The sequence below is a fragment of the Chiloscyllium plagiosum genome, unplaced genomic scaffold, assembly GCF_037043375.1.
Source record: "Chiloscyllium plagiosum isolate Xiang-an unplaced genomic scaffold, Cpla_swu_hap1 HiC_scaffold_9, whole genome shotgun sequence".
NCBI lineage: Eukaryota > Metazoa > Chordata > Chondrichthyes > Orectolobiformes > Hemiscylliidae > Chiloscyllium > Chiloscyllium plagiosum.
Window position 1 is genome coordinate 40,615,167 of NW_028270147.1, and position 25,609 is coordinate 40,640,775.

At 36.9% G+C, this 25,609-nt stretch overlaps 2 protein-coding genes across 11 annotated transcripts in view; one reads left to right on the forward strand and one right to left on the reverse strand.

Moving 5' to 3' along the window:
* tesk2 (testis associated actin remodelling kinase 2) overlaps window positions 1-11,103 on the forward strand; it is a 106,403-nt gene extending 95,300 nt beyond the window's left edge. For all 6 annotated transcript variants that reach the window (XM_087990569.1, XM_087990568.1, XM_087990571.1 and 3 more), the window contains one exon: window positions 2,296-11,103. In XM_087990569.1, coding sequence (XP_087846695.1) covers window positions 2,296-3,326 — 1,031 coding nt within the window. In that variant the 3' untranslated portion in view covers window positions 3,327-11,103. The remainder of the gene's footprint in view (window positions 1-2,295) is intronic.
* Window positions 11,104-12,046: 943 nt separating this feature from the next.
* Window positions 12,047-25,545, reverse strand: toe1 (target of EGR1, exonuclease). Of its 5 annotated transcripts, none has more exons than XM_043699105.2 (8): window positions 25,387-25,545; window positions 24,386-24,508; window positions 24,257-24,297; window positions 18,452-18,548; window positions 14,946-15,104; window positions 14,114-14,373; window positions 13,153-13,315; window positions 12,047-12,901 (listed from the first exon to the last, which is right to left on the reverse strand). In XM_043699105.2, the coding sequence occupies exons 2-8, from the start codon at window positions 24,500-24,502 to the stop codon at window positions 12,215-12,217; spliced, it is 1,524 nt and encodes a 507-aa protein (XP_043555040.1). In that variant the 5' UTR covers window positions 24,503-24,508; window positions 25,387-25,545; the 3' UTR covers window positions 12,047-12,214. The 5 variants fall into 5 exon arrangements, with proteins under 5 accessions (XP_043555040.1, XP_043555038.1, XP_087846698.1 ...); XM_043699103.2 differs by having other exon boundaries at window positions 25,382-25,545; XM_087990572.1 differs by lacking the exon at window positions 25,387-25,545 and adding an exon at window positions 25,013-25,368.
* Between the last annotated feature and the right edge of the window lie 64 nt (window positions 25,546-25,609).

The window sequence follows — 25,609 nt, forward strand, 5'->3', positions numbered from 1 at the left end:
ATTGAACTAAAAAGCCAGCAGTAAATCACACATTTCGTCGTCTGAAGTCACATTTACTGTACTGTTAAGGTCCCTTATCAGTACTGCATACTCTAGCATTTATTTTGTTTATTTCAATCTATTGTATTTTAACCATCTCAAAAATGCCTAAAATATCTTTATTAAATGGAGTCATGACTATATTAACTCCACTTGAATATTACTGAGCTGAAGTATAATGGGGTAAGTTTAATCCTGGGTAATGATAGAAATAGCAACATGTAGAATAAGTTATCAAGCTTACTTCACTAAGAGGAGATTGAGCAGGGTTTGAAAGAAAGTTTTTTTTTTGATTTGTTCATGGGATGTGGGTGCCACTGGCTAGGACTACACTTCTTGCCCAATTAAGAGTTAACCATATCACTGTGGGCTTGGAGTCTCACGTAGTCCAGATCAAATAAGGACAGCAGATTTCATTCCCTAAAGGACATTAGTGAACCAAATAGGTTTTTATGACAATCAACATGTCACAATTGGGCCATCTCTTTATTCAATATTACCATAGTTCAAAGTTATGTTTATATCAGTGAGTATACTTGCAATAGAAAAATGAGTTAATATTTCTTGGGTGCCTGTTTTTTTTTTTAAAAAGATCTTCAGTATAAAATGTGCTTATATATAACTAAAAAATGTTAGGATTAATGTGCACAGTGCAGCTAGTTGGCTGTCAAACCCTGCTGAAAGCTGCAACTTTCTTGCTTATTTCCTAAGTGATTTTTGGAATAAAGATCTGCCTCTGTCTTTTCACAGTGACTAAACAATGGCATGTTTTGGTCTGCTTTATTACCACTAAGTGCAAAGATTTGGGATTCAATAGATTTACCTTAAATGCTCAACAGATAAGCAACCCAACCATCCACGGATTTTAATACATGTTGAGCTAGGGAATGGAAGAGTAAATGATTCTAATTCTGGACAATCCAATTAGCTTCACTTGACAGTTTGTGCAGGCAAAAAACTTGATTGGGCTTAACTTTGTTGCTTTGTATGGTCCTGTTGCAGAGACCAATAACAAGAAGGGCTTGAACAGGTAATAGAATAGGTACCAATATCTTTTGACATTCATTTCAGCTAGTGTTTTATTTTCTAAACAGGACTGATAATTGGGGGGAAAAGTCCTCCAGGATAGGAAACCAGATTGTTTAAAGCCATGTGCTAAAGGGTCAGTTTAAATGGCTTTGTCCTAATTTGCACTAAAAGAGCTGTATATTTTTATTTAAAAATACAGGTACCCCATTACATTGCATTATTGCTGCCAGATGTAGCATTGTAATGTAAATGAGGTGGCACGACTACTGGAGGAGGTAAGAACTAACTTGGTGGTTTTCCAAGACTCTTCCAGTGCCACTCATAGAAAATGTACACATTTTGAGCTGACTGTCTCTTAATTTTTGACCTCTGTCGGGGGCTAGATGTGGTTTTAATAATGCTGGCTTGTATAGAAATTCTGCCTGTATTGAGGTATACTTGTCTTCTGAAAACAAGTTGGAGAATCATAGATTATTACAATATAGGTCTGGTAAATCTTTTGAAGTTTTTCTCCACATGTTCCTACTGTATTCTTCTGCTTACTCCTTATACCTCCTTTTTTCATAATTGCAGCAGGTGAGTTCTGGGAAAACGCGGTTTAGCAGCTGTTAAAATTTAAATCTGACCTGTAATTGGGTTGATTTTAAATATGATTGATTGAAATATCCCATCTCCTAAAATTGAACACATGCGCAACAGGCCAGGAGTTTTAAAAAATGCATGTGTTTCCACATTGTAATGTTAACCCCACCCACTCTGTCCTTTTTTTATCCTTATTCACTTTTAATAGGAGTTGTTAATATCAGGTCCATTTGTTCCTGAAAACAGCCATGTTTGAATTTTGGTAGGAAGAGACATTTTATAGATTTTAAACCAAAATATTAAAATTGTCACTTTTTTATTTAATTGCAAATATTGCCACTGTATTAATGTTTGCTTTTGGTGTATATACTCTTTTTTTCCTTCAACTTTTCAGTATGTTGTGCAATAGAAAATGTGAATTGAGCATTTGTTTAATGTTTATCTGGGAAGTGCTCATGTGTAAACTAGCATACTTCAAAAAATTAATGGACAGAAGGACTAATCCATTTCTTAATAACATGGTAGCTTTTCTGCCAAATTGTTTTATGTAGAACATTTGTTTCTGGTAAATTGATTGCTTATAATAATCTTGGAACTGTGATCATAATACTCTTTGTCCTAAAACTCTTTTGTGATTGCTTGTAGGTGCAGGAGAGAAAGGACTGGCGATAAAAAGGTGCAGCCCCCTTAGACTTCCAGGTGATAAGGTTCCTCCCAAATCTCCTCGACCTCGTCGAAATATATGGCTTTCTCGTAGTCAGTCAGACTTCTTCACACGAAAAGGGAGTCGGAAGATTAATGTCCAAGATCCTTACTATACCCCTTGCAAAGGAACGTCACGCAAGGTTAACCCGTTCGATGCTAGGCAGGATCTGAAAGGTGGAAAGATCAAATTCGTGGACACACCAAGTAAATCAGTAATATCACTTGCATTTGACCTGCCATCACCTGATGCTGCAAAGTACCCAGTCACTTCAACATCCCAGGTGAAACAGTGCTGCAGTGGAGATTTTCAGGAATCTTTACTCTCTGAAAGACAATATAGGTCCCTTCCGGCTTCTCCTGATCTTTCAACAAAAGAATGTCACAGTTTTGGGCCCTTTTCATTAAAGCTTGGTAAATGTGACCCTATGCAGATAGAAACAGATGTGTGGCAAAAAGAGTCAAGCAATTCCTTGTACTCTGAGTTGGAAATTCCACCATTTAAGTTCAAACCACAGACACTGGAATCTGAATCATTAAAACATTTTGATATGGACTGTTCAGCAAGTGAATGCCCACAGGATGAAAATGAATCATGTGCAAAGAACAGGAAACTATTAAAGCTAAAAACCAATGAAAGTATGATTGTCCTTGGGCAAGAAAGTTTGAATTGTAGTAATATAACTGGAGATGATGGACCAAATTTAGATGGTGCATCATTGAGCCATTGGAATAGCTTAGTTTCTGGTGAAGAAATGGAGGAACAGGAAATGCAGAGGCACCTGTCTAAGTTAGCGATACCAGAACCCAAGTCATCTTTCCATGTAAATACAGTTCTGAAACGAGATGAAGTGGACCCAAGTGATTCTGTTTTTCTACCTGAAGCTTCTGACATGGAAGAGCATCCATCTGTAGTACTGACTCCATGCATGGCCTCAAATCCATGTCATCTTCAGTCAAAATGTGACATTTGAAAGGCATGCATGTACTAACATTGTTCGGAGAGGCTTCATATAACAGCTATTTCTGCATAATAAAAATGTTATTTTATTTTGTCAGAAAAGGTATATATGAGAGACTCGAATTCCAAAGCTATTTTGGCAGGTGGGTGCTGGTACCATAGACATCAGTCTGTTCTGATAAATTACTTGGCTTAATATGTGATGATAGGCCAGTATTAAGTTATCTCATTCGAGTAGACTTTGGATCCTCTGCAAGTTAATTTGAACCTTTATGACAGTAGTCTATCCACACTCCTTTTTTAATATCAGTATGAGCACATAAGCAGTATATCCATTTGCAACTTCCAGTATTTGTAGGATCACTAATGATTTGAACAAATGTGTTAGCCATTCTTCTGTCAATCAAATAAGGTTCTTTAAAACTTTCCACAATTCTGATGCAGTTTGCTGTATCACAGGTAGCTATCATTTTAATGAAAACCTAGCGGGCACGTTAATTATAAAATAATTCTTACTTTGTATTTTTCTTGTCAAGATCATATCTGTGCTGCAGGAAGGTTATTTGAGTAAAGGGGAGTATATTTACTTCATGTTTGCACCCAAGTCTGCTTGAGATAAGATTGTTAGGAACAGAGTTTCAGTATAAGAAAGCTTGCATGTTTAGGGTACCTGAATGTAATAAACTGTGCTGACTGTCAGTATAGTTTTTCCTTTGTCTGCAAAAAATATATTTTTTCTAAATTTGTTTAAATTTTCTAAATTTACTCACATTAAAGACAAGTCATCAAGGTTTTTTATACAAGAGAAGCACTTAATCACTTTCTTTCTTTCCTATAGCTTGAAAGATGTTACTACTGTATATTTTGTATTTCAACCTGGACTACTGTAACTGGAGTCAGCAGCATGGTGCCATATTAAATATAGCTTATGGTGGGTCAACCCTCAGAATTAGTGTGAAGAATATTTAATTTACAAATCAACACAAGGTGTATTTATCTTTTTGAATCCTGTGAAATGCAGTTCCATTATAATGCGGCAATTTTGTTTGAATTGGATATATTCTTCCTCTTGTCTCCCAAAAATGCATTGCAGTAAATGTTTTCCACAACGGTTTCTACTGCCTTGTAATTGGCAGCTAGGCTGTGTCAGACATTTATTTGCCTTTTCTGTTACTGTCCTTTCTGTACCTGTGCTGAAGTATCTTATACGTATCTAGTGCTGCACTTTGTAGAACCTAGATTGCCCTGTTGTATATGTTCAGTTAATTAGGTTTTAACCATGAATGTGAATTATAAAGTAATGGTTCTTTTACACTCCATTTAAAGTAGCGCTATTGATATGGATCTGATCTATTAACAATAAGTCAGTATCAAGATAAATTGGTACATTTGATGTTCATCTGAACTAATGGGAAATTTACTTCAAATCATCTTCAGTTAACCTGACTCATTGTTTAAACATATTCCAGGTTTTTCCAAAGCTATATTGCAGATATTTTCTGATCTAATCAGTTTTGACACATAATGAACAAATTAGTTGATGGGGAATATTTTGGTGTTGAGGCCCATGAATTTATAACACTTTCTTTCATTTCGTTAAAATTTTGTGTATTTTCTCATCTTGGGACTACCAGTGATTATTTAGCATCCAATTTGATTTTCCAATTACAGTACAGTAATGGTGAAGCAGCAGTTCATTGTTTTAAAAAAAAAACTTGGTCAAGCTGAACAACGCATTTGACTCATTACTTTGGCTTGATATGTGTTATTTACATTATTTTGAGTTTTTTTTTGTATTCACCATATCCACAGGATTTTTTAGTTCAATTCATAAAATCACTCTGCAAACATACGAGAACAACTTGAGAGTGTGAATAGAGACTTTTGGACAGTTCTTAATTTTTAATGTCTCAAACATTTGTAATATCGAAGATTGTCTTTGTAAATAGTTTTCTAAAATAGCATATAAGCTTGATTTGTGATTTGATTGTCAACAAGAGTCTTTGAATAGAGAAATTTGTAAATCTAATACTAGAGTGAAGAGATCTTGTAATTCTAGTCAGTTTACCATTTTGACAAAGTTGGTGATAGAAATTGTATTCTTTATCTGCCTTGATTACTAAATTATATATTTTGCAAATTACATCTTTTGCTGGGGAAAAGGACTATTTTGTATTTCGGCATAATGTACCACATAGCTTGATGTTTTATTTTAGAAAGGTGAACCACTTATCTTGGGACCATCCTTCCCCAGTCTTTATATTGGCCTTGATTTGGGTTACAAAAACAGCATTAAGTGAAAACCCATACTATTTTGAGTGTTGTAATTTATGGAGACCCCAAGAAGTGACCTAATTTTGATCAAAAACCATAATTTTTGGTGTAAATTAAAATTCTTATGCAGTTATGAATCGATTTCCCAAGTAGAATGTGCAAATAAAAGGCTTGTGGGCGACTGATTCCAAAGGTACATAATTAGTACATAGACATGCAATATGTACTAATTAAGGAGAGTTACTAGCATGTTGATTTGGATAAAGTTATCAATGGAATCAAAGTTAACCATATGCAGCAAGAGAAGAAGTTGAATAATAAAAATACAGTCTTTTGGGAAGAAAGCAAACAAGGGAACATAGTAAGGCGTACTTGTTGCTGTCATATATTGTTTGTTGATATTTGAATCTGGCTAACCCTAACATTTTGGGTAAAATAAATCCTTTGCCACTTGCAAAATTATAAAAGTTTTAGTTCTGTTTGAGCTCTTGAAAGGACTTTGGTTCCATCTAAGAAATGGCTCAATAAGCAAGAAGGACACTGTTTTCTTATCCAAAAGCCTTTATTTGCAAGCCTTGACTTGGAGCGTGGAGGTATTTCAGTTGGCCCTCAGCTGTGTATATTTGATGCCAAAAAGATTGTTCTGAAAATACCTGCCCTAAACTTGGCTGAATAACAATGAATGAAAATATAATTAGTAAGAGGTTTACAACATATGGATATGGTTGCATTAATATTTACATACTGTATATCAAAAGAATTTTAACTGAGTTCAGCAAGTTTTATGTAGAAATGTGCCCAAAACACACTACATCTTCGGAGGGTACGAAGTATGTAAATTCTTCCCTCATTTGGCATGTAGCAGTTATGTGCTATTTGATTCAAGAGAGGCATACACTTGCACAGAAGTTTAGCACCTTTTTAAAATAAAAAAAATTGTTGTAATGGCCCAAGATGCCAAATCAATCACTTATTGGCTCTCCTTAACCATCACTACTTGCCCTCATCTCAAACATTGAATCCTGATCAATAGTGGGCTTTGTGCTAGTTTGGCTTGTAGTGTATGTTTTCAGGAAATTAGACACAGTTGAGACGTAATGTATAGTATAGCTTTTACATCATGTGTGCTACTACAGTTTCACAATTTAATACAGAAAGTATGACTTTGCAATAGATAATGCAACTGAAGTCTTGATTTTTTTTGCATTCTATTGTGAGACAAAAGGTATTTCAGCACTAAACCAGTCGGAAACCAAATGGAATCTCATGTTAAAATACCTTCTGGTTTTCATTTTGATCAACAATGTCACTAATGTACAAGAAGCAAAGCTGGGCATCCAAATTCCTCCATCCCGACAAACTTAAAAACACATGCATTTGCAACAGCAAGTTGCATTGTATAGTTGTTAGTGTGTAGCTAAGTTCAAGGCCATTTGATTTTATGAATATTTGGGTGAACACCAACAAATAACAGCGATTGAGGTAAAAAGATCCACTTTCTTAACATGACTCTGTATTTCTACAGAATGTAATGTATAATGTGTAGAATAGAATGACAGGAATCTGATGGTTTGGCTTCACTTTGTGATTGCACAAAAGATTTTGCACAAAAAGGCATGTGGCTTTTGTAAATTATTTTGAATTTCTGTATATTTGATTATTGGTTCCCAGTAATGACACCGCAAGCTCTTTGCCCTTGCATTTAATTGCAAGAATTTCAGACTGTTTACACTGCAATGTTTCACTGGGGTGAGAAGAAAACCTATCCAAAATAATAAGGGCGAAGTCCATTCAAATTTAATGCTTGCTTAAATGGAAATATTTAGGCATATCTTTCATTGAAAGATTCTGATCGTGGATAAGGAATTAAATCAAAGTGATAAATACCAGGTTTTAAATATGCTTGTTGTTTGTAATATAGCAGTTGTTACAAAGTTGAAAATATAGCTTCAATCATTCCGACTGATTGCATGGATTATATCAGCATTAGCTCAGCAGTAGCACTTCTGTCTGAGTCTGAAGATTGTGGATTCAAGTCTCATTTGATATTTAAGTACACTAAATATGTTGACACTTCAGTGTAGTAGTGAGTACTTTGCATTGCTGGGAGTGTCATTTCTTGGTTGAGATATTAATTGGATCTTGTACAGGCTCATCCACCATGCAATAATAGCAGTATTATTTTCCTGGTGTCCTGACCAATATATTTTCCCTCTACTAATCATTTTAGGGAACAAAAAGGCAGATAATGTATTGTCTTCTGTTACTGTAATTGCTATATCCAAACTGGCTACTCAATTTCCTACTTTACAACAGTAACTATACTTCAGAAGTATTCCATTGGCTGTAAAGCACTTGGAGTATCTTGAGGCTGTAGAAAAGCATTTGCTTCTGATCAAAGTGTAGTTTTGAAATGACCTTATAGTGCTTTAGTTTGGAATTTTAAGTTATGCATGAACCATGTAGATCACAGCTTTTGAACCGAGGCACGAGTTTATTCTTTGTTTGGTACTTTTCCATTTCATTGTGACATTTCCATATGAGTGTTGCTCAATATATGGATATTAGTATTTCATATGTGCACTCAATGTTTTGTAACCCTATACCCGACAATGCAGGAATTTAGTGTGGAAAACCTAATATCAGTATGTTTGAATACCAAATATGCTGTGCAACTGAAGCACAAGTCTGCACGTTTTTTAAATACAGGCTTATGGAGGGAGTGTGCAGAGGTACAAGGAGGATACAAATCTGTAGCCTGCTTTGTAATGCTGGGTTGTGTAATTCATCTGCAGTTACCTACAGTTTTGAAGAACTTGCTACACGATGCTGCATATAAATTATAAAAAGGCTTATATATAAAATACATAAAAATGTACCGACCCGAAGTGAATATCTGACTTTTGCAACCTATGCTTGGGAAAAGCAATTATTTTTGTTGAAATAGAATGCATCAAGTGGACTAAGCACTCTGATCTGTGTAGAAGTTCCAGCTAAGTAATGTGTCCACTATAAGTGGAGAAGCAACAGGTTATTCAACTTTAAATCCATTTGTACCATACCAGTAATTTACAGAAATGATACATTTGGATCAGTTTAATTTTTCAGGAACCATTTATTATATGTTTGAATGGGAATTGCTTTGTGATTCAGCTGCTGATCAGATGCAATATGAACAGGAGTTTGCTTATTTTCATGCAGGAGTATTCCTTTGTTTCGATTAGTCCTAAGATTTGAGCTGCCTGTCTAAGTAATAGTGATGAGCTCACAAATTGATTTCCTGCACCTAGTGGAATTTTTCCCAAAAGGTACATTATTGTGCACTATGTATTACTAATTAAAACAGTTTGGCAAGATGGAAGTGTATAATTTTGGTAATAAATTTCAATGTACTGATTGCTAGGCTTTAAACTTTAGTATATTTGGGAGAAACCAAAGCATTTTGCTGTGACTCATTTTCTGAATTAATTTCCAAATTAAAACTAAATTGCCATTTTTGTCCATTATAGAACACCTGTTTAGATGAAACAATTCAATAATTGCTAAACTCATTGTTTAAATTTAATCACGAGATTAGGTTTGATTTGCTTCCCATCTATTTTACCTATTCCAGGTTCAAACAGCCATTTAATATACAGAAAACTACGGTTTTAAAATTGAGAATATTAAATCGTTCCACAAAATAGGTCACGACAATACTACTACATTGCAAGAGATATATAGCCCCAGATTGTGGTGCATACCTTAGCTCAAATTAACACAGTTGATTTTTTCCAATTGTTCAGAGTGCAGGAAAGCTTTTAATGAATAACTAGCTTTCCATTCTAATTATTACAATCCTGGTTTATAATACCTCAATGTCTCTGGTATTTTTAGTTTTCCTGTACACAACGTGTAGCAACAAATAGTCTTAACTGCTTTTGCTGATCATGACATATTATTGATGTTTGATTTGAGCAGATACTGTGTTTGAATTACTATGTGAAGTGTGCCGTTTCAACCATGGAACCTGCTATAGTAATCATAATGCATTTTTAAAGTAAGTACCTTGGAAACATTAGAATTATTGGATTTTGTTTTGCTTGCAACTCTCCATCCACCAGCAAATTTAACATTTTTGTCATGATATTGTCAAAAGTGAGACCACTCTGAAGCTTACTGCCCGCATGAAAGAAAAACTTTTCTAATGCTTTCAGTTGTACAGCTTGGGAAACTATTTTGAGAGTTCAGGTTTTGAAAAACTTTTAGTCACAATAGTTCAGAATGGTAATTTTTATTTCAGGTATTTTTGCCTGCTTGAGATTTAGAAGAATTCTTTATTTTTGTAATAATTATGGAAAAATCCCTGTGAATTTTAATACTGCAGTTGACTGGTAAATACTTTTTACTATTGCATACTATCTATCAGGTTTAGCTGAATAGATAGCTGAAATTGTCATCTGCCAGTTACTCATTACGTCAAGAACTGCAATCATGCTATAGAAAAAGATTGATACCTGTGTTCTTCGTCACAAATATTCTGATATCCAACAAGAAATCTATTGCCTTGCCATTTTCACTTCTACTATCCCCAAATAATTGGAATACTATCAGAAAATATGTATAATACAAATAATAATGCCCAGTACATGAAGTGTTATCGTAACTGCTAAATCAGAGCTTTTTCATTCTTCTTAAATATCAGCAACTTAAATTTGAGATTTCTGATCATTTAATTGAAAGTTTTACAGTAAATTATATTTTTCCTGGAAGCACCCTTTGCTTTGCTTTCCTCCCCCTCTCTGGAAATATTGAATGTTGACAAATGAATCAGAGGCCAATTTGCAGTTTTTCCTGCAACCAGTTTGCCTTGAAATAACACAAAAACGGAAGTGCTGTTTCAAGTAGAAAGTCATCTTTCCTTTTTAAGAGGAAAGGAACAGTTATTGTAAGGGAACATCTTTTCAGGAATATAACCCCATGTTACTGAACAAGGTGGGCATAATATGCGGTCGTATACTTTGAGAAAGGTTGATTGCAATTTTTTTTTATAGTTATAACTAATGCTAAGGCTATGTGCTACAACAGAAACTTTACAAAATGTTAAAGTCTCCAGTCTAAAAGGGCATTGGTAATGGCAGAATGTAGCATGTTCTGTCTAGATATACTTAATCGGTTCTTGTATCACTTGCATTCAGAAAAAGAACGAAGATATAGGGGAACATTGATATAATTTTGAATTGTGGCTCAGTACTTTCAAATACAACAAAATAATTTCCTAATTTGTTATAAACTTGAACAATTAAACTGTAAAAATTCCTTTGCCAGTTTGCAGTTACAACACTTGTATCAACTAGATCATTTGCACTTGTAATAAGAAGCCTTTCTTGTCACTACATTTCTATGCAAAAATGTTTTTCTCTTTGCAACAGGATGAAAATGATGATGATTGTAGATCTATTTTCTTATTTATGAAGGGGTTTTTGCTAAATGTCTTAATATTCAGATCTCTAATTAAAGCTATAATTTAAGAACAATCTTGTAGCAAGTTTGTTTTGTGACTTATATTGAGTAAGCAACTGCATTGCTCTCCTTTTGGATATGGGCATATATCACAAAACCATTCACTCTAGAATGGTCAAGCAACCACAAGACATTGCTGTAGAAAATCTGATATACCTTTAGTCTTTGCTGTAAATATTAACCCATATTTTGCAGTACTGACTACATTAAAACTAAGCTTTCTGAAACTGACAATCTTTCGAGAGTCTCACCACAAGCAGTGTGATGCCTAAATCCAGAATTGTGTTAAAACACTACCAGACTTCAATTATAGAAAATTGAATTAAATGGTACTAAAAACACAATGCAACGACACGCAACCTTCAATGCTGAGGAAAAGAATCTTAAGCTTGCTACCTACATAATTATTACTATACACACTTAGTTGTCCTTAAGATCTGATTTTACATTCAATTCATTGAAGTTCAGTAAGAATTAAAGTAGTTTAATACTTTGAGTTAAATTGATGCTAATCACAGAATAAAAATTAATGCTATTAACTTGCTTGATTGTGTGCAAACTTCAATGTTGCTATTACTGTTGCTGAATGCTAAAGAGGGATCCCCTTGACTTACACTTGCTTTACATTGTCAATGGAAAAGAGAAAACTGCATCATAGTTGGCATTAAGCAGCTTTGCTTGGCCATGTAAGCACAATCCAGCCCAAAACATGCCATTGTCCAGCACTAGCCTGATAATTTTTTTTTGTTGCAAATTATGATTGAACGTAATATGAACAGAACATCTTTGATCCTGTTGTTTATGCTGAATTACAAGGTATCAAATGAAGTTGGTCAATCCTGATTTCAAATCCCTGCTCAAGTAAAGGTATGCAGCATATTAATATAACCATCTTCAGCCAGTTTGATATTGGCAAATAACACTTTTATGCTGTCAAAATACAATAAAGGATTGACATTTCTGCAATAGAAAAACTGAATTTTAATTGTATTCCTCTCCAGAAAAAATCTATTTTACTACATTTTCTGAACACATTTAACAAGGAATCGAAAGTGTACAATCCAAGTTAATTCCCTGAACTCTCATTACTGCAGCCAGTTTTTTTAAAAAAAAATGGTTCCAACCTCACTGTTTTCCCCAAAGCAATTCAATCTTAGCCTGGTGAACTTTTGAAGATTTTGAGAATGAACTTTTACAAATCTGTAAGGGAAGGGTCTTCCCACTCAGGTAAAGTTTATTGTGACAGTCAGGGAGCCATGGGTCCATCTTTGTGCTACTACTTTCACCATTCTTCCACATCAAAATGTAAGCCATTATGAATCCAGTCATGAAAGCATCAAATCCTGCACGGTGGGTGCCCCCTTCACATTTTTCAATTTTGCTTTTCTCCACTAATTTGGTTCCTGTACACTCTTGACCTTCTGGGTGGTTTTCCTTTTTATTGTTGCTTAAAATTTTCTCCTCTGTGTCCATTACACCACAGGGATTATCTTTACTTTCCTCCTCAAAGGTGGTTTTTGGGAGTTGTGTATCACTTGCAGACTTTTCCTGCATTAATTCTCCAATGATCTCTCTCTTTTGTTCCATACTTGCGTTATCACACAATAACTTAGATGGTGGTATGTCGGTAGGAGTCACGTTATCTGCAAACATGCAGTTAGTAGGGTTGTCAGTCAATTCCGCTGTATTCTGTTTCCGTTTTCTCCTGACCTTTTTCTTCTTTTTGTCATTGTTGCGTTCATCTTCTTCAATAATGAGGTCAGTATTATGTGACAGGGAGCATTTCATTCCATTTGGACACCAGCCATAAGCCTGAAGAGATATACAAATAAATTATCAAGGAACACATTTCCCATTATCACTATTAAATTGGGTAGATCAGGGGCTTTATCATGCCCATCAAAAAAAACCCACAAAAAAAAAATGAGACAATCATAGGCTTCTGTGTGCCTTTGAAAAATGTTCATCTATCTGGTTTTGGATGCAAATCAAATGTCTACCTGAAAATGTAAGGGAGTATTACTGACACTTGTTTCTTAAAATTTGATTCTAGTTATACTCACGGAAAATCGTTCACATATTCCCTCTTCTGTAACCTTTTTGTCAGCCTCTGGAAGGTTGCAGCACCGGTAGTCAATATAATCTGTGAATGCCTGTTGATAGTTACAGAACTCAATGGAAAGATGACTGTTGCTAGCATCAATTAATCTGTTGTTTTCCCTTCTGCTGCAATTTGGAACAATGCACCATTAGTACAGTCAGAATATAAAAGGGAATTTCAACAATGCTTTGCAGGATTACAAGAGCTGAGTATGTTTTGAACCATGGAGGTTTTCCAAGAATTTTGTAAAACACTGAATTCCCTCCAATGATATTCAGGAGAGACATTACTTGCACTTTTTAAATTTTAATTCAAATTGAGTTTTTTTATACAACATTGTTGTAAAATAGATAGTTAAGAAAAGAGTCTCTTGTTAACGTTTTGAAAAGGGTTTTACTATTTTTGTATTGTGCAAGGTTGGAGCTGTATGTTGAAGAGTAAGCCACTAACATTCGCTGTCTGCATCAACCAAGTATCAAGTAAAGTTTCAGACATTCCTTTAAATGAGTTCTGGTTGTACGCCCAGGCGAACAACAGCGTCAGAAGGTTGAAGGTTGTCCCATTCCAAAGACTTGTGCACATGATTCTGGCTTACATGTCAGCATAATATTGAGGAGTACTACCTTTTTGTTAAGACCATGTATGTTCTCAAACATGGACAGAAGATGCCACAACATTTAAAACTGTTCTAAGTCCTGGCCAATTTTTTTTCATTAAAAATGTTACAAAATTTCCATTGATTTGAAATAAATGTAAAGAAATTCACAGCATATTGAATATCTGAAGCATAAGGTAATTTAAAACTTTAACCTATAAAATGTAATATCATCAATTGAATTTAAAAAAATTAACTCATTACACTTTTAAAATCACCACCTTGGTCCCTTAAATTCAAAGGAAAGTGATTAACATACACTATTTACCATTTTTTGTAGGCATATTCCAAGTATGATGATACAAAGCGAGTCTCAACTTCCGAAGTATATTTGGTATCATAAACCCCAGCTGGAAACATCTCCGATACATCAGCTGTGAAGGTCATGAGTTGGTCTGGCAAGTTGGCATAAAAACACTGGTACAGGAATGTCAGGTCAATCAGCCCATTGTGAAGAATTAAAGGCTTTTTTGACTGGATGATTTCTAGGAACAGACCCCTCATATTCTGACCACGACATTCGTTAGGCTGTCAAAATCCAAAACCGGATGTGTTAAAAGTGGAAGCAATTGGGCACTGAGTTAAGTTAGGACTTTCAAATCTTAATTCCTGCTGTTGAAATGAAAAACTTCCCTGGGTAAACTAAGTTTGAGCAGTATCCATCACCATTAAAGTGGTTTAACCTGCCACTAGCTTGGCAAATTCTAGAGTAAAATAAATTGTTCAAGTAGTGAGAAAGTATTCCTTTCAATTACAATGGTATAGCTGATCAGGCAAGGCTTCATGTTGCAAATGAGCAACTGGGTACAGGCAACAAATAAATGCTGGCTTAGCTAAGTGACACACGTATTCTGTGAATGATATTTTTTAAAACTGTGAGCCTTAATTAGCAAATATTCTTTGCTACTGTGCACTACATTCTAACATGAGATGATAACATTGAATTGAGCTATATTATGCTACTGAATATCATACCTTATGCACCAATAAAATAATTGTACACAATCTGCAAAATCAAGATGTTCAAGTACATAATTCTAATTGAAAGAGCATGAAGAAATTGAGCATAAAATGTAATGTTAAGAAATTAAGTCTGTTACCTTGTCATTTCCTTTGTGGTATGGAATCCCTTTAGAGTACTGTTTATTGAAGTCAAAGCCATGCTGGACCAAGAACTGAACAGACTGTGGTTCAATTATATATTCATCCATGCAGAGGAGGGTAAGGTTGTACACTTGACTCAAGTAGGTACTACCTGGCTGAAATATTTACAATTGTGATCCAACCAACATGCAAAATAAGAGTCTATATCTAGTAAAAATCATTGGGTCAAAACTTTGTTTCAAAACATTAAAATGACCTAGTTCATACTGTCTTACTAGGATAATGCATTAAAGAAATATTGACCTTAATCTAATATATGCGTTACACCTGCAGGAAACAATGATAGTGATTTCTAGTGTTGAATGTCACAATAGCTGCTCTGAAGAGCAGTAATTACACATACTGAGAGTGAATATCAGCTGCTACTCGCTCTGTCCATCAAGTATCTCTCGTGCCAGCCTTAACCTTTTTTGCACTCCAGCAGCCGCATTATATAGGGAAGCAAAAAAAAAACTAAATAGCGTGAACTGCTCACCGCTCTGCACTTCAAATACAAATTCTCCCCATAATTAAGTTACTTTTTCTGTACAGCATGATTTGCAGTAAGAGACATACCTATTGCTTAGTAACCAGGGGCTTCAAAACATTCTCACAAGCATTCCTGAGAAGCCAGGTATTATGGCTCTATCCCCAACACCTAAATTTTCTTCACCTTTTCCTCCAATAAATATTCATTTACCTGCTCATGATCACAGTTAGCTGACCTTGATATGGTGTTTAGGTTATTTTGTACGAATGATATTCAAAGCTGAATCCTAACCAGCTCCAGATTCCATGGGAAACAAAATGGATATAAACTTTATTACCAGGCTGGAATAAGGATCTAGATATAGGTGCAGGAAACCATTTTCCCCAGTCCTATGAAGGAGATACAGAGGTGGGAAGGTAAGAGACATCACTGCCACTTATAAAGCTGGGCACAAAAATGCCCAACTACCCTTTGCCCTCTTATTCTGTTGCCCTTTACACTCACTAGATTGGAATATAGCTATATCTTATGCTCAGGTACACCATTACCTTGACCAAGAACCTTTTAATTTTACTGGGTGATACAAGTTCCCCAATCAAAAATGAGGGCCTGGGGAAGAGTTATAGAATCTCTACAGTGCAGAAAGAGACCATTTGGCCCAACAAGTCTGCACTGAAATCTGCAAAGTGCACCCAATACCATCTCGTAACCCCTGCACTTGCCATAGCCAATCCACCTAGTCTGGACATCTCTTGATACTACAGATCGATGTGGCAAGGCTAAACCACCTAACCTGCATGTTTGGACCATGGGAGGAAACCAAAGCAGTCAGCTGAAATCCGTACAGACATGGGGAGAACATGCAAACGCCACACAGTAACCTGTGAAATTGTACCCAGGTCCCAAGTGCTGTGAGACAGCAGTGCTAACCACTGTGCCACCCTTTTGTTTTTAAAATCCTCAGTTCTTGCGCCTTTTCCCAGTCTCTAATCTGTTTGTTATAACACGATTCCTAGCTCTGGTGCAAAGTTGTGGATATTTCAACATTTTTCCTCATTGTTACATGATTTCAAAGTGAAACTCTTTATCTCGTTAAACTGCCGAGGGCTGGAAATGCTGTAGGGTGCCAGGAGAAGGTTTAGCAGATCACTGAGATTAAGTATATGTAGAATGTAATGTGAAATGATTTTATTATTGCTTCACTAACAATGTAGATTCCCACTCCAACAACTTGTTCCCTCTCTCTCCGTTCTTCTGTCCTCTTCTAATCTGATTTTCTAACACTTGATCTTGACATTTTGTTTCCTCAACTTCGTGTAATCCTAGGGAATTACTAGTATAATTCTAAAGGACTGATTCACAGCTTTTATACATTTACAGGGAATGGAATTGATTCAATCCAAACTAGAAAGCTTTCAATCTTAGCAATGTTATTGGAGGAACTACAGAGAAACATTTGAACAATGCCAAAGGGAAAAACAATTCTAAATACGTGAGATTATCTCCTATTAGTCAATTTGGTTCAAACGTGGGCAGAAGAGCAGAACTCCAGACATGAGACCACAGCTAAAGTCAATAAGAATTACAGGAAAACTCTCAACTGATTGGAGTTGTGCTTGGTACAGAGGAAGGTGTTTGTGGTTGTTGAATATCAATCATTTCAGCTCCAGGACACTTCTGCAGGAGTGGGTAATGTCAGAGGCCCAACCATCTTCAGTAGCTTCATGAACAATCTTCCCTCCATCATAAGGTCACCAGTAAGGATGTTTATTCATGTCTACACAATGTTCATCATCATTCATGACTCCTCAGATATGAAACCATCCATATCCAAATGCATCAAGACCTGGAAAATATTCAGGCTTCGGCTGATAAGTGGCAAGTAACATTTGCACCACATAAGTACCAGGCAATGACCATCTCCAACTAGAGAGAGTCTAACCATTGCCCTTTGGAATTTCATAGCACTACCATTGCTAGATCTGCCATTATCAACATCTTTGGTGTTAAAATGGACCAGAAACTAAATAGGACTAGCTATTTGAATACTGATGAAAGCAGGTCAGAGGTACGCATTCTGCAGCAAGAACTTCACATCCTGACTTCCTAAAGTCTGCCAATAAGCCATAAGTCAGGAGGGTGATCTGATATTCCCCACTTTCCCAGATGTGTGAGGCTCCAACCACACTTGGCACCATCCCGGACAAAGCCGTCCACTTGATTGGCGCCACATCCACACTCATTCACTCCCTTCACCATCAGCACAAAGTAGCTGCAGTACGTACCATCTACAAAGTTACAACTCACCAAAGCTCCTTAGTCTGCAGCTTCCAAACCTCCAATCACTACCATCGAGAAGAAGAACAGCAGATACATGGGAACCCTACCAGCTGCAGGTGCCCCTCCAAACCATTCACTAAGCTGACTTGGAAAATATTTGTAGTATCTATAAAAGGACAAAATGTAGTTCTGTAGAAGTCATACTTGACTGATGTTATTTCTGTTTTCTCCCTCCATAGATACTGCCAGCCCTGCTACATTTCTCCAGCATTCTCAATGTTTGTTTTGAAAATATATCGCTGTTCATTCAGTGTCTCAGAGACAAAATCCTGGAGCACTAGCCCGAAGAGCATATTGGGTGTAGCTACACTAAATTGACTTCAGTGGTTCAAGATGGCAGCTCAATACCATTTTCTCCAGAGCAATAAATGCTGGCTTTGCTAGTGGAGCCCACGTCCTATGATGTAGAAAGACCAAAACAAAATCTAGCAGCCAGATGGCGATAAGCATCTAAATGCATAGGGGATCTGAAAATATTAAAAGGACAAAATGTAGTTCTCTACATGGATTACACCAGAAGAGGGTCAAATGCTTCTTTAGTGAGATGAATAAATAAACTAATAAATGTTGCTTCAGAGGAGTTTTCCAAAAAAAGACAACAGATAAACCAAACTTCTTCAGAAAGTCTCTTACTTTGTGTGATAGCTCTTTGAAACTTGCTATCCCGAGAGATAGAACTGAACGAGTTCTGGCAGCGTTGCATATTGCTTTGTATCGGTCTTCAATTGACCTGTTACACATCGAAGAAAGCAAGCATTATTCAATTTCCCATTAGAAACAGATACTTCATATTTGACAGCCACAGAATGAAAAAAGTTAATGTATTGCTGGTGATTTCTTTTTTCAATTTTAACAAATCATTTTACTCAGTCAACAGCTCAGCAGAAAAACTGGACAAAAGAAGTTCAGTAAGTGTAGATGCCTGCTTACTTTTACTGATAACAAGGCCCTGAATAGGGGGGGGGGGGGGGGGGGTGTGTACATCAGGGTCTGAAACACTAGAGGTTTCCACTTGCTTGCATGCGGGGGGGGGACACAATCCTCAGTCGGGGTTACAGCAAGGGCGCACACCTGGAGCAATACCAGAGCAAGTGATTTCTGTCCTGCCCCTGAATGACCACATCAGCAATTTGTTATTAGTTGTTAGTTGTTTTTGACCTCACTACTACATTTCTGACAGCTAACTGAAAGAATGCACAAGTTAATCTTTATTATGTTTAAAATTTATTCACAAACTGAATCATTACAAATGTACAGCTCCTAAATCTTTAACCTATCAGCAAATACACATCAATACACTAGTTTTATGAACAGGTTTGCTGACACAAATCTCACGAAGGCAATCAGACTCTCCAGCTAGCACTTATCTTTTAGCTACCACAGACGGCAATTTCCTGTCATGGTGGTGTAGGCCCAAGGTCTGCCAGCCACCATTTTCATGTAGGATCCAGAACGTCAGATACTAAGCACCATTTGTTTCTTTCCCCAGAGAAGGAGAGGATGTATTTGACATGTTGGCTGATGAATGTAAGTTTGCTTGCTCAGCTGGAAGGTACATTTTCAGATGTTTCTAGGTAACATCATCAGTGAGCCTCCCGTGAAGTGCTGGTGTTATGACCTATTTTCTATTTATGTGTTTAGGTTTCCTTGGGTTGGTGATGTCATTTCCTGTTCTATCAGAGGACGATAAGGGGTGTCCAAGTCGATGTTTTTGTTGATAAAGTTCCACTTGGAATGCCATGTTTCTCGGAATTCTCGGGTGTGTCTCTGTTTGGCTTGTCCTAGGATGGATGTGTTATCCCAGTCGAAGTGGTCTCCTTCCTCATCTGTATGTAAGGATACTAGTGAGAGAGGGCCATGTCTTTTTGTGGCTAGTTGATGTTCACATATCCTGGTGGCTAGTTTTTTGCCTGTTTGTCCAATGTAGTGTTTGTTACAGTTCTTGCAAGGTATTGGATCATCAACTAGCCACAAAAGTACTTGACCCACTATCACTAGTATCCTTACATATAGATGAGGAAGGACACCACCTTGACTGGGACAACACATCCATCCGAGGACAAGGCAAACAGAGAAAAGCACAAGAATTCCGAGAAGCATGGCATTCCAACCAGAACTCTATGAACACATCGACTTGGACCCCATTTACCATCCTCTGAGAAAAAGAACAGGAAATGACATCACCAACCCAAGGAAACCTAAACACATTAATAGAAAGCAGATCATAACCTCTGGTGAAGCAGTGATGTTACCTAGAAGAAAACATCTGAAAATGAACCTTCCAATTCAGCAAACAAACTTTTATCCCAAATCTCAACCTAAGCTACAAATCTTCTCAAAACTCACTAATGGTTGGCTAATGTCAATTTTTTTCATAATTTTTCAGTAAGCCTACATGGCAGGTTTACCATATTTCCCCAAACTTTACCTTCTCACTTTGCCATCTTCCCAGATATGTTTAAGTAATTATTGAATGAGTTCCCTCCGACTTGGTATATTTAACTTCAGTTTTTACAATTACCGCCCACTATGTTTGCATCAGTGATTAAAACACAACTGAAACCGCAAAAAGCAAGAAGCTCACACAAATAGAAAAAATTAAAAGCAAGCTTCATCTTGTAAGCTTTATGGCACAGGAGGCTTTTTGGCACATCACCTCTGATTTGACAGGCTGGATAACAACAATATCAAACTATCCAGCTAACTTCAGGATGGTTGGACATGAACTCAAAGTCTCTCTGTTCCAGTGTATCCTAACTTTTATGCATTCCCTGGCCCTGTTTTCGTAAGTCAATGATCTTGCCACTCCTTCAGACTGAATATCATTTGCTACTTTTCCTAGTGGATGGATATGAAAACAAGGATGACAATTTTAAAATAGAATCATTGCTTAACAAGAAGTTAACATTAGCTTTTTAAATATATTTTATTGTGGAACGTGGACATTGTTAGCTAGACCAGTGCTTTTTTATCCATCCCCAATTGTCCTGGAGGTGGTGTAGGGACATTCTCAGTGTTGTTAGGAAGGGAATTGTAGGATTTTGACTCAGTGACAATGAAGGAATAGAAATACAATTCCAAGTCAGGATACTCAACGACTTGCAGATGATGGTGTTTCCCACAGCATTACCTGACCAGTCCAGCAAGAAAGGAAGCACTGCTCAACCTGGGAAATGAAGTAGGTCAAATAATGTCAGTACAGGAAATGATCATTGGAAAGGTTTAAGAGGTTCATTGAAAATGGGCAATCCACATCATGATGGGAGGTTTGTAATTTACAGATAATTTCTTTACAACATAATAGTTGCATTCTTGTGCAACCCCACATAATAGAAAATCATTCTCTAGAAACAGCGCTTAAAGTTTTGGTGATGTAAGCAGGTAACAGCCAACATACATTTTAAAAGTTTGCACTTAAGAAACTGTGTGCCCAATTCATCAATCTTGCTACAGTGAATTTGCGTTAATGAAATGTACATTATTGTAGAATGACATGTATATTTTAATTGAATTTATTTTAAAGTTTGGAAGCACCTTTTAAACAAAAGTATAAAATAGTTCCAGGAATGCTAATGAGAGTTTTACAAGTGGACAGGATAAATATTGATCAACATTACTTGCTTTCATTTAGATGGATTAGGGATCAATTGGATGGATTAGGGATGATACTCAGCTTTTCATGAGGAAAAATACTCAGCTTTGGAAGTTTTCATTTTCAGTTTATAAAAGTTATGTTGAAGATGGAGTTAGAGAAAGGACTTAGTTTAGAAATGACATGGAGGTGCTGGTGTTGGACAATGTTAAAAATCACACAACACCAGGTTATAGTCCAACAGATTTATTTATAAGTATAAGCTTTTGGAGTGCTACTCCTTCGTCAGGTAGCTACTGGGGCAGGATCGTAGGACACAATTTATAGCAAAAGGTCAAAGTATCACACAACTGATGCAATATATTGAACAAATCTAAATTGCTGTTAAGTCTTCCATCTTTTAGAATGGATTGCAAGTTTCGATTCATTAATATGTAAATCCCAGAACTACTTTCAAGTCATAATCCTGAGATAAAAAGGTTTTATAAAAAATGGTTTTGTAAAATAACCTGGTATTGTGTGATTTTTAACTTAGTTTAGAAAATAGCTTACCTGAGTGTAAGGATTCTGGTTTGAAGTTTCCAGACCGGAAATGTTTGGTTAGAACCCTGAAGGGGTTATTTGACTCTGAAAAGTCTAAGCTCCTGTGTGAATACTCAAGGAAGAGGCTAGTGGATTCTCAAGATTGGGAATTGAAAATAACAGTTAAGATAAACTCAAAAGAGATAAACAAGGAAATTCTCCCTGCTGCTGGAATAATTGGAAGTGTATTTTTACCATGTGTTTCACGATCTTTCAAACTATTATATGGAAATAACTTGACTCATTTGCCTTTTTTTCTTTGTTTGCAAAATAAACTTATTTTGTGGTTAATACTTATTTCTGTGAAAGACTACCTCATTAAATTAAACTAAACAAAATGTAAAGTATTAAGCTAGATTTCAGAATGGGATCTGACTTGTCCAATAATAGCATCAGCTGTGATCATAATAAGAACAGAAATAGTCAACTGGTGGAAAGGAGACTTCATTGGAGCAAGACCAGAGCTGGACCAGACAGACTATTAACTTATCCATTCTTAACTCCTCTCACTTCCTTCACATCAAAGGGGTGTCCATGGGTCCAGACATAGACCCCAATTATGCCTGTCTCTTTGTAGGGTACGTGGAACATCCCTTATTCCCACCCTATTCCAGTCACCACCCAATAACTCTCTCTCTGGAGTATCGATATCCTGCTCGCCCAGAATTGGAAAGGCTTATCAATTTTGCTTCCACCAATTTCCACCCTGCTCTCACCTTCACCAGGTTTGTCTTTGAATTGTCCCTTCCCTTCCTCAAATTCTGTTTCTATTCCTGAGGATAGGCTGGCCACCAATATCCACTACAAACCAACAAACTCCCACAATTACCTTGACCATTCATCCTCACATCCTACTTCCAGCAAAGACTCTATTGCATTCTCCCAATCTTCTATCTCTGTCATCTGTTCAGATGATGCCAACTTCAACAAGAGGTCCTCTGAAACATCCATGTTCTTCCTCAATTTCCCCAGCACTGTAGTTGACAGGGCCCTTAGCTTGGTCCAACCCATTTCCCACACTTCAGCCCTCACTCCCTCTCTTCCCTCCTACAATAGCAATAGCATCCCCTTGTCCTCACCTACTATTCCACCAGCATCCACATCCAGAGGCTCATTAGCCCGCCATTTCCACTACCTCCTGATGCTGTCTGGCTTGCTGTGTCCTTCCAGCCTCTTGCTTGTCGACCTTGGTTTCCAGCATCTGCAGTTTTTTTTTGTCTCATTTCCACCACCTCCAGCAGGATGCCACCGTTAGACACATATTCCCCATCCCTCCCCTCCCCCCCCCTTCCCATGTCAGCCTTCTGCAAGGACTTTCCCTCAGAGACACCCTGGTCCATTCCTACTTCATTCGCCACATCTTCCCATGGCACCTTCCCTTGCAACCACAGAAGGTGTAACACCTGTCCATTTACTTCCTCCTTTCTCAGTATTAGGTGAAGCAGCTCTTTACCCGCATATCACTCAATCTACTCTACTACATTTGCTGCTTATAATGTGGTCACCTCTACATTTGGGGAAATGAAGTGTAGATTGGGTGGCTGCTTTGCACAACACCCATTTTCTGTCCAAAAAAACGACCCTGGGCTTCCAGTTGCCTGCCATCCACCTTGTTCCCTGGCTAACATCTTGTCTCAGACTTGCTGTACCGCTCCAGCGAAGAACAACACTTCATTTTCTGCTTGGGAACTCTACAGCCTTCTGGGCTGAATATTGAGTTCAAAAATTTTAGGGCTAGAGGCACTTTCTCCCTTGTTGTTACCCCAATCCCGCACACACACATGGTCTGCTATTACACACTACCTTTTGTCTGCCACTAATAGACCACACTAGCAGCCATTCATTCTCCAGGACTGACAGTCATCCACACCTTTGTCAGTCCAATTGTTCTCCTCTCTCTTTGAGCTCCATCTCTACCTATCATTTACTCTTTACTCCTCCCCCATCCTATCTTCTGTATAAAAAACCAACTTCTTCCTAGCTACCATTAGTTCTGAAGAAAGATTACTGGACCCCAACATTAACCAGATTTCTCTCCAAATACTTCCAGACCTGCTGAGTTTTTCCAGGAATTTCTGTTTTTGTGTTAAGAAAACAGGCAATGCGTTTAGGAAGCAACAACAAATTCAAGAACATTGGAGAGACAGTAGTTTGCAAGGATGGAATTGTCACTTTTCTTTGAGAGGGTAAGGCCATCATTCTTATTATAACACTATAACATAGAAGGATAAGCCCCTATAATCATAATTCAAGTTTCTACTCACTGTGCCAGCAAAGCTTTTCGTGTGCCAAGTCCACTCAGTTCCTGTGATTGAAAAGTCAAATAGAAATAAAATGTATATAGTTTCAAAATGACTTCAAAGCAATTAAGAGATAACAAATGTTACACTCACAGTATCAAGGGCGATGAAACTTGCTGTCCTTACTGCAAGTAGCATAGAAGGCCACACCTCCTTAAAATTGTCAATGTGGACATCAACAACAGGCACTTTTGTAAAGGCCATCTTCATCAGATTCTTGATATGACAAAATAATTTACATGGTTAAATCCACTTCTCATTCACGGTCTTAAAAAGAACATATACATTATATAAGATAACTAGAGAATCTCCTAAACATTTGCAATCTTTTTACAAGGGAGTCTTTTTTTTTCCAACAGAATACTGTCCTTCTCTTTAGTTAAATCACATTATATTGCCTACATATCACAAGTTTATAAAACAGTACTTTGTTGTCATGACAAAAGTAAACCTAAACGCGTCTATTTCAAATTCCATCCTGAACTGTTCCAACTTTGCCCACTAATCAGCCACCTTTGCTATACGCTTTCAAAGTCAAAATTAATAGTAGCAGAATTTTATTTAGCTGACATTTGTGAATACTAGGTCTTATTCTCCTGACAAGAATAATCATGTCAGTGAAGGGCAACTTGCAAAGGTGATAAGTACTTTCGACGCCAAGCCATTAGTCCGAATTAAAAAATACCAAATCATAAAAAAGTAAACTTAAAGCTATTTTACCCTTGTTGTTGCACTGGCTTCCCTTGTTTGTAGTTTAACCAGGCTCTTTTAAACTTCAGTATGTTATCGCTGACTGCTTTCTTTTGAGAAATCACAGATACTTCCCCAAAGCAAGACCTTCATGTAAAGCTAATTTAAACAAAAAGACAGCGTATAGGAGGCACATCACAGAAATCTGCCCCCCGTAGAGAATGATAGAGACATTTACACAAAAAGAAAACACTTCCATCTGATTTGGGTTTTCCAGTTGTTGATGTTCATTCTCTACATTTATTACTCCCTATTTCCCGTTTTCGCTGAACCCCTCTCTTTCTCTGTAATTAATAACTAATTGTCATTCTCCCTGCTCAGACAGACACACTCCACAACCTCACAGAGACACGGGGCCCTTCCTTGCTGCCGTTCCAGCTCCTCCCGGAGGGTGGTTCACAGAGGTTTACAAACAAAGTGATAAAATTAACACCGTTAGTTTAAGAACGGAAAATCGCAGCTTTTGGGCTGATACGCCCCTAAAGGGGGGAACTCGTCAGTGATGTTACACAGGCAATCCAGTAGTCAGTCTTGGAAGGGTCCTTCCTTACTTTTGTCGCTGTGGAC

Coding starts and splice junctions, on each gene's coding strand:
- toe1 (XM_043699102.2), bottom strand. CDS start 25,241: ATGGAAGTGTTTTCTTTTTGT. Junction 15,105..18,451: donor TCAAAGAGCTATCACACAAA/GTAAGAGACTTT, acceptor TAAATATTTCAG/CCAGGTAGTACCTACTTGAG. Junction 13,316..14,113: donor GAATATGCCTACAAAAAATG/GTAAATAGTGTA, acceptor TCCAAATTGCAG/CAGAAGGGAAAACAACAGAT.